We start from the raw sequence: 13,743 nt of genomic DNA, 5'->3' as shown, positions 1-13,743 counted from the left end.
TTTTGAAACTAACTGTTTATCACACACACAAAAAATTACTCAGAAAAAAATATAAATTTTTTTGTTAGATGCATACAACATGTGCTTCTACAAATATATTCTTTTTATAGTTAAAATTAGTTTTGATGGAGCTGTGTTTAAGAATGAAGACTAAGCAGGTATTGGCATGGTTGTTAGAGATAGCCAAGGCACGGTCATGACTTCTTTATCCCAAAATATCCGACTCCCACACTCAGTTGTAAACTTGGAAACTTTGGCGGCATCTAGAGCACTTGAATTCTCCCTAGAGCTAAGCTTCGACAAAGCAATTCTTGAGGGAGACTCGATGATCATCATGGCTGCATTGAGGGATCCTTCTCCTTCACTAGCTTCATATGGTCTGTTAGTTCAGGATGCCCAATTGATGGCACGTTTATTTACTTGTATTTCCTTCCAACATGTTGGTAGAGTAGGGAATAATGCTGCTCACAACCTAGCTAGACATGCACGTCATGTCACTGATTTTTCAATTTGGATGGAGGATGTTCACTATCCAAATTTTTGTAGCTTATCAGGCGGACTTGCCTATTGCTAAATAAAAAACTTCAAGTTCTTCCTTCTCAAAAAAAAAAAAAAAAAAAAATATATATATATATATATATATATCAGTGTCCAAAAATATTTAGCTAAATTAATCCAAAAAACTTTACTTGCTAGTTTAGCTATCTATTATTTTCATACACATACATCAATCTCAATACTTTATCAACATTGAAATTTAATGTAGCAAGGATAGAGACTCACTACATGTATCGATGGGACTACTCTCTTTAAAAATTTTAGTTAATTTAGTGAGACTGATGCACGCTTATTGAAATTTAGATAAATTGTTGCTAAAATATTAAATTGGTGAGACTAATATGAATGCTCTTATACATTAAATTGATTGATTGTTTGTTGTCCAAGTTATTTTAGTATAACTTCTCAAAAAAAAAAGGTTATTTTAGTATATATGATAATAGAATTATCATAATCAAAATATATATTGTTATTTTGCTTGAAAATATTCTCAAAAATTGGAAACAAAAATACTAACTATATTAAATAACTTAATTAGCTTCTTAAATTAGTTGAATTTTTATAATATCAAATGAAATCATATTGAAAGAGTATAATTCTACTAGTATATATATAGAAAATTCTTAGGTATTTTTGAAGTATGAAGACATGATGTTCATTTCTCTCACATTCATGGTAGACCCTACCATGAATGTGAGAGGAAAGAACGCAATTCTCTGTGCTCCGAAAGTACCTTAGAACTACTCATTGATATATAGTTTTTTTTTGAAATAAAATTATGGGAAAAGTTAACGAATATCCCAATGACATTTGTTATTGAATCAATTTAGGGAAGTTTTTATGGGAAAAAAGTAGTTAGGGTATGTTTGGTAACTATTTTTTCCCCTTATTTTCTTTTTTCAAAAACAATTTTCTATTTTTGGGACTAAAAAACTTGTTTGAAAATTCAAAATGAACAGAAAAAAAATCTGTTTTCAAGAAACTGAAAACATACAAAAGGTTGTTTTCAATTTTTAATTTTTAAAAATCAATGAAAAAACACATTTAATTTAATGAATCTGTCTCATTTAATGAGTTAGCATTAGAATTCAAATCCTAGTAACAACATATTTTAGTATTTTCTATTTTTTTTAAAAAAAAAATTTAAATTTCAACCAACCAAACATGTTTTTGATTTTAAAAATACAAGAAAATTATTTTTTCTTTATAAATAGAAAACAAAAACTGTTACCAAACATAATCTTAATGTTTTAACAGTTTTTGTTTTTATATTTCCCGTAAAAGTGATATCAAAACTTTCTTAAAATGGATTATTAATCAAAACTTTAAATTATAAATAATATTTTTGCTTATTTTTTTATACTAGTAATGTTATAAACATAAACTATTTTATAATATTTTTACAAATTGTTGCTGTTGTCAATTTTTTACTAGTTTTCATCTGAGCCTACCATTAACATTATTTTTTTATTTACTAGTAACCACTGACTACATTAGCGGTTTTTAACATTTTTTATAGAAAAATTTGTATCTGTAACATTTTTCTTTTTATATGGTTTATGAATCCCATGATAAAGGAGCTTATTATTATTATTATTATTATTATTATTATTATCATCTTTTTGCTTTTGCTTTGGTAGCTTATTTACCAACTTGTTTTGGAACAATTTGCAAGTCTCCCCCAACGTTTTTTGCTGGCGTCTTTTCAAAATTTGTTTCCATTCTATCAATTTGAGGAATCTTAGAGAGGGGACCATTTCTACGCTCTTGGCTCATGTACGTCCTGTCTCTGTGTTTTACATTCACAGTGGCAAAGCCAAAAAATTTTTCAGGGGAAGCCAAGCTAAATATAATAAGGTTCTTAATTTAAAAAAAAAAAAAAAAAACTATAACTCAACATCATTGTGCTCCACGTTCTTTCATAATGCTAAAATTGATTTTGAACTCAATTTTTTTAAACTCGTTTTTGATTTACATAGTAAAACTATAGCTAAAAAATTCATTGTTTATCCTGGCTTCTATATTGAGTAGTAACATTTTAACTTTAAACAAATTTTCTCATAAAAAATATATAACAATTGTGAATGATTTCCTCATAAATTACCCATACTTTAAAAACTTAAACTTAAAATTTATAATCTAGTTATATATTTTTTTAAAGAAAATGTAAACAATAAAGTGAATAAACTATATAACATGTATTGTAAAAATAAAAATAAAAACCTAAACAATCTATAAATTTGATTATACAGTAGAAGTTAACTATGCAGTAGAAGTTGATTATAAATAATAAAAAATTGTAGAAGTTGGGTTTTGCAATGTCATCTGAATGGTCTCATCAAAATTATATTTTATCAATTTTCTAAATCAGTAGTGCAAACCAATTGTAGGCCACTTGCTAAGAACAAAGAAGTTAGCTATTATCACCAACCAACTATACAATCAAATGTCTTCTCAATACTCACTGCAAATTAGCATAGAGAGAGAGAGAGAGGAGCTGAACAGACGACAAGGGCTAGGGGTGGATTTGCACAAAACCGAGGCTGGTTTGAGCAACACAATGACAAAGAATCGAGCCACACAACGAGACTATATCAATTTTGCACAGTTTCAGCTTGCTTTCAATTTCAGAGGCGTAAGGAGGATATTTTTTGAGTGAAGTACTGAGAATGGTTTTAATTCTTTTTACCTTTTTTATTTAGATGAAAAGGTCTAGATATACATTGAACATGAGATCTAAACAGATTTGGGTTCATTGTTTTTAGTGACATGAAACTTGGTAAAGTTGTTTCTCTAATTGATTTTGAAAGATTATAGGCTAAATAATGGGTTAAATGTTATTTTTAAGGTTTTTTTTTTTTTTTTTTTTGCATTTAAAAATTTTCAAGAGACCACCAAAATAGATTTTGGGAAGATTAATCGAGAAATTCTATGTCCCCGATATTTTCACAATAAATTGTAAATGACAGATTGTTATAGGTTATTAGTAGTAGGGTAAAAAAATAATTTTAATGATAAGTTCAAATTAGACTCGATAACAACTAACTATCTATGATTTCTTATTAAAATATTATGAATGTAGTACTTCTCATAATTTATCTAATATTAATCCTATAATATTTTCTCCTCAAAATTTTGGGGGCCAGAGAAGTAACATTTTAGATTATTTATGATTTTCTTCACCTGTTAATGGAAAATTGAAAAACTCTGGGGCCATTTCCCCGCGCCCCCGCCCCCCCGCCACCACTTTCACACGTGCATTTTCAAAACCTCATTCATTTTTCCGCGTGGACAAAGTGCTTTGTGCCTCACGTGTTTGACGTGTTCTCCAAATCCCCATCTTCCCAATAATATATTTATATAATTATAGAGCTCTGTGTTTTTTTCAGTCACAAACTCCACTCTCTCTTCAAAGTGACTCTTTCCTCAATTAATTTATAGAATCACAGTACTCTTAACTCTCTCTCTCTCTCTCTCTCTCTCTCTCTCTCTTACACAAAATGGACTTTGAATCTGAGTCTTTGTCTTCCTCATCATCTTCTTCTTCGTCCCAACTTTCTCCGTACAGTCCATGCAACCCTACTTCTTCTTCTTCTTCTTCTTCATCACAAACCTCACTTAAATCCCACAAGCGAAAAGCCGGAAGAAAGAAATTCAAAGAGACCCGTCACCCGATCTATAGGGGCGTTAGGCAAAAAAACGGTACAAAATGGGTTAGTGAAGTTCGTGAACCAAACAAGAAGTCAAGGATTTGGTTAGGTACTTTCCCTACCCCAGAGATGGCTGCTAGGGCACACGATGTAGCTGCCTTGGCACTTCGGGGTACTTTGGCTGAGCTCAATTTTCCTGACTCCGCTTGGATTGTTCCACGACCCAAGTCATCTTCTGCTAAGGATATACAAATGGCTGCTCAGAAAGCTGCCGAGGCTTTTAGGCCAAGTGATAACAAGAAGGAAGAAAAGGTTTTGGAACCTTGTTTAGAGGTCATGCAATTCATGGAAAGCAAAAAGGAGGTTATAGAGCCTGAAATAACATTGGAAATTTTATGTGAAAGTAAGGATAATCCAGAGCAACCTGGGACGTTTTTCTTGGACGAGGAGGCATTGTTCAATATGCCGGGTCTATTGGAAAGCATGGCAGAGGGCTTGATTCTAACACCACCAGCTAGGCAAAGAGGGTTTGATTGGGATGATTTGGGTTGTGACTTGGATTTGACTTTATGGACAGACTAGTTACTTAATTGTTTAGGTAAACATTGTGAGAGAACACAGGAAATGAAGATCTGCATATAAAGAAAGCAATAGTGTAGATTAATGATGAAAGCAACAATTTGTGTATTGTTTAACCCACTATGTCGATTTTAATTTTTAACCAGATTGTAGATAAAGAGGTTTTGACCGTTCGGTCTTGAACCATTTCATGTAACATCATTTATAGATTTTAAGTCTTCATGGAAATCATGTTTCACCATGCTAGCCCAGACTATGGAATAGAATGAATAAAAAAATTTCATTAAGAAATCCAAACTAGTCTCATTGATCATTTGGTGCCTTTTACTCTCTCTTTTTCTTTTAACGGGCTTCGTGAGTCGTGACCATCAATGCAAAGGGACAAGGGGACAGGATCATTGGCGAGCTTCAGGTTGTGGGAAAAATATACCCTGCAACGGGTATATGTTACCTGTTGCAGGGTATAACTTCTCCAGGTTGTGAGGCTGCAGTTGAAGATTGTTTTAGAACAGCGGAAGCTCAAAATTATCAAGATTGATTGTTAAAATATTTTAAACTTGAGAAAGATCTCTAAACAAATAATAGGAACGGAAAAAATTAATCAAAAAAAAAATAGACACAATATATAAAGATTTTTGTGATCCAGCAATAGCGTATATTCACTAATGATGACTGTTAGAGATATATTAGCCCATTAGTATAAGCCCAAGCCTAATTCTACTTTGTGTGCAAGCCAAGTTTCCTACCTGTACTAGAAGTCTATTAGTTTAGGGTTTAGTCTACTATGAGGGCGTTTGGATCCAAATTAAATGCTGCGTCTGTGCATTTTGCGTCTGTGAATTGCCAGGACCCGTGCTGTACAGTAGAAGAAAAACGCTGAGGCAAAACGCGGGATGAAAGCATGCGTTGCGCACCGTTTCAGCTGAACAAAAAACGCGTGTGCTCTACTGTTCATGGACACCTTCAAAACCAGCAAAAATGAGACGCACCGTTTCATTAAAAAGTCTTCAAAGCCAGCAAAAATGAGACGCACCGTTTCATTAAAAATTCTCCAAGGCATGCGTGTTATGTTCACAAGCGAGACGGTGCGCTCCCTTGTTTTTTTTTCCCTTGCATAAGCACAGCTCCTGATCAAAACGGTGTGCGTTTTCTGCTTCTCTTCAACGGTCATTTTTCTCTTCTTCAGTTTTCTTCTTTTCTCCCAACTATCGTGTCAGTAATGGCTTCAAAGCTCTTCAAAGCTCTTCAATGCTCCAGCCGAATCATCTTCAATGAATTGCACTTACCCACCATTTTACACAAAACAGAGCACACACGGTAGAAAACCCATTACACGGAACACCTCAAAAAAACCCCCTTTGTTCTTCCTTCGTGCGAGTGAACCTTCTCTGCGCTTGGGACATTGTTGCCGCCACTGTGGGACTCTGCTGCCACGGGTAAGTTGTGTCTAACTCCTCATGCTCTCTCATGTGTTGGTGTGGTTATATTGTGATCCATGACTGAAACATCAATCTGTGGTTTTTTTTTTTGGTGTTCAATGGTTGTGTGTGGTGTTTGTGTTGGGAGTCCCCGTGTGATTCTTTTGTGTGTGGTTATATTGTGGGTTTCTTGAAATTCATGTAATACCACATGTAAATTCTCTTCCTGCCTCTGTTGATTAGCATGTATGTATGTGATTTCACTTTGCATTTTTCATGGCTATCATGCGTAACTGATTATATCATATGCACACAAACTGTTTGTTCAAATGCCTCAATGAGTATAGAAGGAAGTTATAGCAAAAATGGTTAAGGAGAAATTGAAGGATGGTGGTAGTAATGATCTGAGAGCTGACTGGAAAGACCTTAAAGAACTACAAGCCTTTTGTGAGTTCTGTGCTGCTCAAGTCCTACAAGGCCAGAGGAACGGAGGATTTTTGACCAAAATTGGGGTTGAGGCGATTGATATACGAGTTGGGTAATATAGGAAAAGTGGTGACTTACCTTCGGGTTAAAAACAAATGGGATCATCTCGAAAAAGGGTGGAGCGATATAACGAGTGTTTTGACAATGAAAGTGGGTTGGGTTATGATGCCGGCAGAGGCCTGCTGTGCTACCGATGAGTGGTGGACCCAAAAGATTGAGGTTAGTTCACTTTAGTTCATTGTGAAAAACTTAACTGTTTAGAACTATATTATTGTGTTCTAACTACTGTTTCTGCACATGTAGAAATGTCCCTCTGCAAAAACCTTCAAAAATAAACGTTTGCCGAATCGTGAGTTGATGAACATCTTGTATGGAGGCACGGTTGCAACGGGGAAAAATGCATTCTGCACAAGTGCTCAAATGCCAAAGGCAACCACCGAAGGGTTTAGGGACTCCGCCGATAGCACAAAATTTGTTGACCCCCAATGTGAACCCTTTGTGAATGTTGATGCAATGGAGGTTGAGGGTCCATCATTTTCGAGGGCAGAACCGACAATGACTAAGGGGAAAGGCTTGGCAACCAGTGTCCACCTTTTGAAGCCAATTTGCAAGAAATAAAAAAAAAAAGCGTTCAGTTACGCAAGAGATGTCCGATTCATTGAAGAGCATCTCAGAGGTTTTTCTTGAACGTAAAAGTGTAAGCACCCGTACACCACTTGCTTCCACAGCAACTACTCAAGTTAAAGAAATTTTGGATATGGTGTTAAGTCTTCTCGGGGTGCACTCGGGTCATTACCTTCATGCTCAGCACCGTCTACTTCATGGAAAAAGAGAAGGGTAGGCACATGTTTGCAGCACTTTGCGATGACAAGGACATCCAGCTGAAGTGGCTACAAAATGAGTACCAAAGGCACCCTGAATTTCATTTTCAGTGAAGGAAATGGGATTGTCTCGATAGGATTGGTGTAGTAATCGTTTTTTATGTGTTGTACTTGTTGCACTATGTTCTATTTCTTTTGTTTTTATTGGTAGAAACTACTGCTTACCATGGGTGTGTATGTAAGACAATGGTTACCAATTAATCGTCATGTGTCATGTATGCTGACCTCTTCCCTTTTATTATGCTTACCTGTTCCTTTGCTTGTTGCATTTTATTTTTTATTGGTGAGTTTTGAAACTAGTCAAACTTTTTCTTTATTTTTTTAAGGTTTTTGTTTAAAGTATGGCAAGTCTTGACAATAGATATGTTGTGTTTTGTTCAATACTTCCTTGTAAAACACTATAGTTTTTATTTTTTATTTTTTCATATGTTCTAATGTTAATAACCTTTTAGACATTTTTTTTAGCATAGTTAAGTCCTCAAAGCTTGATCCGTCCCACAGCTATATAACTCTTCACCACATGGAAGGTATGTAGGTTTCTTTTACCTAACAGCTCTACTCATATTTTTCTTTTTTTAATTTTGTTTATGATATATCTTTAGGCATGATTTTGAGTGTGATAATAATGGAGCAAATGAACCCTTTTAGGCAAGATCTCTAGGTGTTTTTTAAATTGATGTCAAATGAGAAGAATTAATGCAGCAGCTATGTAAGTATTGACCTCCGGGTTGATTCTTAGAGCCACGTACACATTGTAAATTTTTCTACAGTTTCTTTAGTAGACAGTGAGTGGAGCAAATGAACCCTTTAAAGATAAGGGCATATTCGCTTTTGTTAGTCAAGTAAAACCTAACCATATTCTTGCAATATGTACTTATTTCTTGTAGGCCTACTAAATAATGTAGGGTAAAGGAAATAAAAAAAAAAGATTCTGGCTTCCACATCTTCTTTTTTAAGCGCAACGTGATGCCAAAGTCTTTGTTTGTTTGATTTTGCATTAAAAGAGATGGGTTTTGTTGTCCTGATCGTTTTTAAAGTTTTTTTAATTGGTAAGGTAATAAACACACCAAATGGAGCTTCTAGGTAACGAAGAGCATAAGGCAACGCTAATTGATATAGGCAACACCCCTTTCTATGTGATTCTTGTCTTGTCTTGTATATATTAAGTAAGAAATTACTACACTTTCTTTATTTTTTTAAATTTTAGTTCATTTGTGGGATTTGTTTAAATTTTGATATATATATATATATATATATATATATATATATATTTTTTTTTTTTTTTATACATATAGCCCATTTCGGAAATGAGATTTGCCTAAATTTTGTATCTTTTTAATATATACATAGGTGTGTGTAATTTGGATATGAGTTTAGAGGAAGTGGTCCTAATGGAGCTATTCTGTGAATTGAAAATCGATTAAAAAAATGTGCAAATGTTTGGTGGTATTTCTATGTTGAACTTGTTAAGGTGTGGAATTTGTGGGTTTGTTGAGTAAAAGAGAAATTAAACTTTTAACAATTGCACATACATGTATGAGTCATTTTGAAAATGTGTAATATGTCAAAGTATTTAAATAATTATTCTAACTTTTATCTACACCAATAAAGAACCTTCATTTATGCAGCAACGTTGATTATGGAAATGTAAAGGGAGTTTAAGCTCGATATCTGCACCGATAATTCTTCCGTATTTCAAGGCTCTGAATTTTAAGCTCGATATCTTTTAGACCATTGTTCACTAGTTGTAAAGCAGTCTCAGGGTATACAAAAGGATGGATTTGCTAAACGACTCATCTGATACCCAGCACCAGTGAGTTTTTGTAGTTTCCTCTGTAGATGTGAATATTCAATTTGTATAAATCTTGGATACGATTTGGATTGTTAATTAATTGGTACCACCATAGTTTGACCCTAGTAGTAATAAAGTTTCAATAACGTTTAACAATTTTTTTTTAGTATTTGTACATGCAATTAAAGTCGGTAAAATATGCGGGGACAATGACTTCGACATGAACGACGACATTGTACTCGTAGCATATCTAGCCGGTGCGCATGTGCAGTTTACGTGGAGACCTATATGACCAAAGTACCATTGCATACGAATATACAAACGGGGGTATGAATGGGTATTGTATACATTAACTGGAAATCCTGAAAAATGTAGAAGACATTTTAGAATGTCAAGCCATGTGTTTCGACAATTGTGTAATACATTGCGCCAGTATGGATATAACGGTACCAGAAGAGTTTGCTTGGAAGAGTCTCTAGCAATGACATTGGTGGTACTTGGTCATGCTAAGGGTAACAGATTAGTGCAGGATAGATTTCAGCACTCAGGTGAGACAGTGCATCGACACGTGGTTAAGGTAGTTACATTGTTAGCTACCGTTATGGCAGCGGACATTATCAAGCCTGATGATCGTACATTTCGGGACGTGCCAGAGCATATTCAGCATTCAAGTCGATATTGGCCACATTTTAAGGTACCTTGTGAATTTCGTATCTTGACTTTATTTTATTAAAATTATCTTTATGTTCATACCACGTATTTCATTTCACATGGATTAATTTTTGTGGCAATGGTTAGGGTTGCATTGGTGCGATTGATGGGGTCCACGTCCCCGTGGTCGTACCAGTTGATGAGCAACACCTGTACTATGGCAGGAAGGGGATCACCACAACAAATTGCATGTGCGCATGTGACTTTGACATGAAGTTCACATTCGCATGTGTTGGATGGGAATGGTCAGCACATGACACGAGGATTTTTTTTAGCTGCCTCAACAATGAGAGTTACAACTTCCCAAAAGCTCCAGCTGGTTTGTAAATATGTAATTTAATTACAGTATTAAAGTATGTATTAATGTAGTGAAAATGCTTATGTATTAAACGTGTTCATTCGCAGGAAAGTATTATCTAGTTGACTCAGGGTACCCTATGAAGAAAGGGTTCCTTGCACCATATAAGGGGGAGAGGTACCACATCCCCGAATTTCAGCCTCATGAAGTGCTGCATCGTCCAAAGGAGAGATTTAATTATCTCCATTCATCACTCCGTTCGGTCATAGAACGAACTTTTGGAGTTTGGAAGAATAAGTGGAAAATTTTGAGAAGTATGCCACAATTTCATATACGCACTCAATCGTACATCATTGTTGCTACAATGGTTCTTCACAATTTCATTAGAGCACATGAGATAAACAATGACGTCGAACGTTTCAGATCTACAGGGGGCACATCTGGACCTAGTGAGAGTGGTCATTACGATCCCGTGGCACATATGATCTCAAGCTTGGACGAACCTGAGATGAAAGAGGTTCGTGACAGTATCACAACATCGATATGTGCGGACCATAACTGATTATGGTGACTATTATTTTTGTCACAATTAGTATTTTTGGTGTGATTGAAAATACCATTAACATTATGGAAACTTTTTTGTGCGGACCATAAGTGAAGCCGCCCGAACTTCTTTTATGTAATACCAGTTGTTTTTGTATTGTAGGTAGGTAGAACTGAGCTAATCACACATGACAAACAAAGATGAAATTCTAAAGTCTAAACCAACAAAATCTAAGGGTCTGTTTGGGTAAGCTGTTTGAAAATGTGAGTTTTTAAAAATAGCGTGTTTAAAATGTGCGTTTGAAAAACAAAATTTTGAAAATTACAATAAAACGTTTGGTAAATTAATAATAAAACGTTTGGTAAAAACGTTTGCGTTTTGGTGCAAATTACCAAAAAGGACTAAAAGACTTAATTTTGATGTTGATGTTATTCTATCATTTTTTAAGTAGCTCATGAAATTAGTGCTTACCTCAAAAGCCTTAACTAATTAATCAATACTTGAATTTTTTTAATGTCCTCAATTCTAATGAAATTGTTGCTTCCTTCAACTAGAGAACATAAAGCTAAAAATGCAAAAGAACTTAAATTTGATCCTTTTTGGTAAAACAAAATTCCAGGTCAGCAATCAGCAGTAGAGAGAGAGAGAGATAGAGAGAGAGACATTCCAAGTTTTCTGGTAAAACAAAATTCCAAGGTCCAAGGCTTTGTAGCCAAATCCACAAAAAAAAAAAAAAAAGAGGCTTTGTAGCCAATCAGTCCTTAAAAATCTCCTCTCAAGCATAATCACAATTTCACAAGCTCAAGTCTTTAGCTTTTAAGAGTGAAACAATCTTCTCAACTTGTGAATAAGTCGTCGACATATTGGACACACCTTCTTCTCCCCCTCCATAATCCTGCAAAATGCATCCAATGATCCAATCAAACCTCCAAAAGATTTGAATACTAATTCGTGTGCATTTGCCAATAGCCTTTTCTTATAGCTTTTTAGTTTATTTGTTTATGTACCAATTTTGCAAAAATGTTTTTTAACCAACTTTCAGCAATAAGCAATTAAATTTTTAGTAAAAGACGGCATTCAAATGGACAATGAAGAGAATATGACTCTTTATATATGTACCTTTGTGCACAGTCATAGCAAGTGGCACAGTGGCCACAAGGAACAAAGAAGCAATTGCCGAAACATTAATAACCATGTTCATAATTATGCTCCTACTATTCGAGTTTATGACACCAATGTAATACTTGTCATCCTCCTCAATGGTGTATTCAACTTCTTTACCTAGCCAAATATGCAACGGAAATATTCATAAATTTGTCTCCTTTATAAATAAATAAAGCTAACTTTTTTTCTATGTAGTTTACTCCAATACAAATTGCTTACCTTGGAAGTTGGGTCAAACTGACCACGAACAAAGCAAAGAACAATACGACACTTCTACCAACACCGAGAATCACCTAACAAGACCATCTGCACACATGACGGATGCAAAAGGTGAGTTGCATTTACTCATAACAGATTAAAACAATAAAATCATTATCAATTTCACAAAGTCCGGTAGGTTTTATCTCAACCTCTTTCTCCTAAGCCTCTGCATGGAAAAAATTAAAATAAAAAAGCCTTTTCGTTGGCAAATTTATTTTGTCTACTACTATACTACATTATGAATCAACTGCAAGCAATAAAGCTAAAATATGCTACCAATTGCAAATAGTCCAATCTTCACACTTTTTCTTTTTTGGTTAATAAATGCAAATAGTCCAATCTTTACACATTTTTCGCACAAGTACTTTTAAAGATCAATTTTGTTCTCAGTTCAACTAAATTAAGCTTTCATCCCAACTAACTAATTCAACAGCATATATCCTTTTCCAACAATATTGTGTCCAGCAACATATATATTTTTCCATATAATTAGATCTTTGACCATGGAACCCAAGGGACATTGATAATAACCATCTTCTAGGGAAATTTAAAACTAGCCATTACCACTTAAGTAGCTAGTCAACTTAGCTTCCACAAATCACACATCAATTCTATTTCAATTGGACTTTATCAATACAAAAAATAACAAAAATGAATAAATTGTCCCACAATGTCCGTCTCATTTCATTTACTCAACCAATTGCAAAGTTTCTTGAAAAAAAAAAAAAAAAAACATATAAAAGCCACAAGTAGATATCAATTGAACCTAAACAGTAGCCTTAAAAACACTTTGCCACTAAAAAAGTACCTTCACACGAGAATTTTGGCGTCAGACACTCCGCCATTCTCTGAATTCAGCCCGGCCAACTGCCCGGAAGACCTGTCTGCAAACATTAAACCCCCAAACTATCAGACTCACCAAAATCGCCATTAAGAGTCAGTAGCAACCAAATCCACAGAATGACAACCACCCTACTGAAAAACCCATTTCCCCAGATTTTCACTAAATTAAAAACTAATAATTATTTAATTTCAAGAATTAAATTAACAAGGAATGTGAGAAGTAAACCATTCCATAACATGAATTGGGGATTTGACCAACTCCAAAGCCATCTCCACTATCACAGTCACGGCCAGTGTACTTGAGCTGGCAAGAGTCGAAACCGGGACGGCGGCGGAAGAGGTGGTGTATTTGGAGCATAAGTTCTTTTTAAAATTTAAGAGTGGAACAAAAATCCGGCCTAAGGAACAAAAATCCATTAGGCGTGACTGAAACCCTAGAAATGAAACAGAGAAATAGAAAGCTAAAAACAAATCAAAACAGCTTCGAAAGAAACAAACACAGAGATCTGAAGAAAAGGAAAGAGAAGACTGACCTCCGGAGCTGCGGCGACCCATGGA

General features: G+C 34.6%; 2 protein-coding genes and 1 long non-coding RNA gene across 3 annotated transcripts; 2 read left to right on the top strand and 1 right to left on the bottom strand.

The window, feature by feature from the left end:
• The first annotated feature begins 4,058 nt into the window (after positions 1-4,058).
• On the top strand, positions 4,059-4,963 carry LOC142608268 (dehydration-responsive element-binding protein 1B-like). The gene has a single exon (XM_075780014.1). The coding sequence runs from the start codon at positions 4,059-4,061 to the stop codon at positions 4,788-4,790; it is 732 nt and encodes a 243-aa protein (XP_075636129.1). The 3' UTR covers positions 4,791-4,963.
• Positions 4,964-7,337: 2,374 nt separating this feature from the next.
• Positions 7,338-10,935, top strand: LOC142606389 (uncharacterized). The gene is made up of 4 exons (XM_075777751.1): positions 7,338-7,528; positions 9,740-10,058; positions 10,163-10,394; positions 10,481-10,935. Exons 1-4 carry the CDS (start codon positions 7,338-7,340, stop codon positions 10,933-10,935), a joined length of 1,197 nt encoding a protein of 398 aa, XP_075633866.1.
• A 744-nt stretch (positions 10,936-11,679) lies between these two features.
• LOC142606673 (uncharacterized) lies at positions 11,680-12,365 on the bottom strand. Its single transcript, XR_012839148.1, has 3 exons — positions 12,301-12,365; positions 12,037-12,198; positions 11,680-11,812 (listed from the first exon to the last, which is right to left on the bottom strand). It is a non-coding gene; the product is annotated as an uncharacterized LOC142606673 (long non-coding RNA).
• Between the last annotated feature and the right edge of the window lie 1,378 nt (positions 12,366-13,743).

The sequence above is a fragment of the Castanea sativa genome, chromosome 8 (genome assembly GCF_040712315.1).
Source record: "Castanea sativa cultivar Marrone di Chiusa Pesio chromosome 8, ASM4071231v1".
NCBI lineage: Eukaryota > Viridiplantae > Streptophyta > Magnoliopsida > Fagales > Fagaceae > Castanea > Castanea sativa.
Note: the sequence above shows the minus strand (reverse complement) of the source record. Positions and strands in the feature narration are given on the sequence as shown.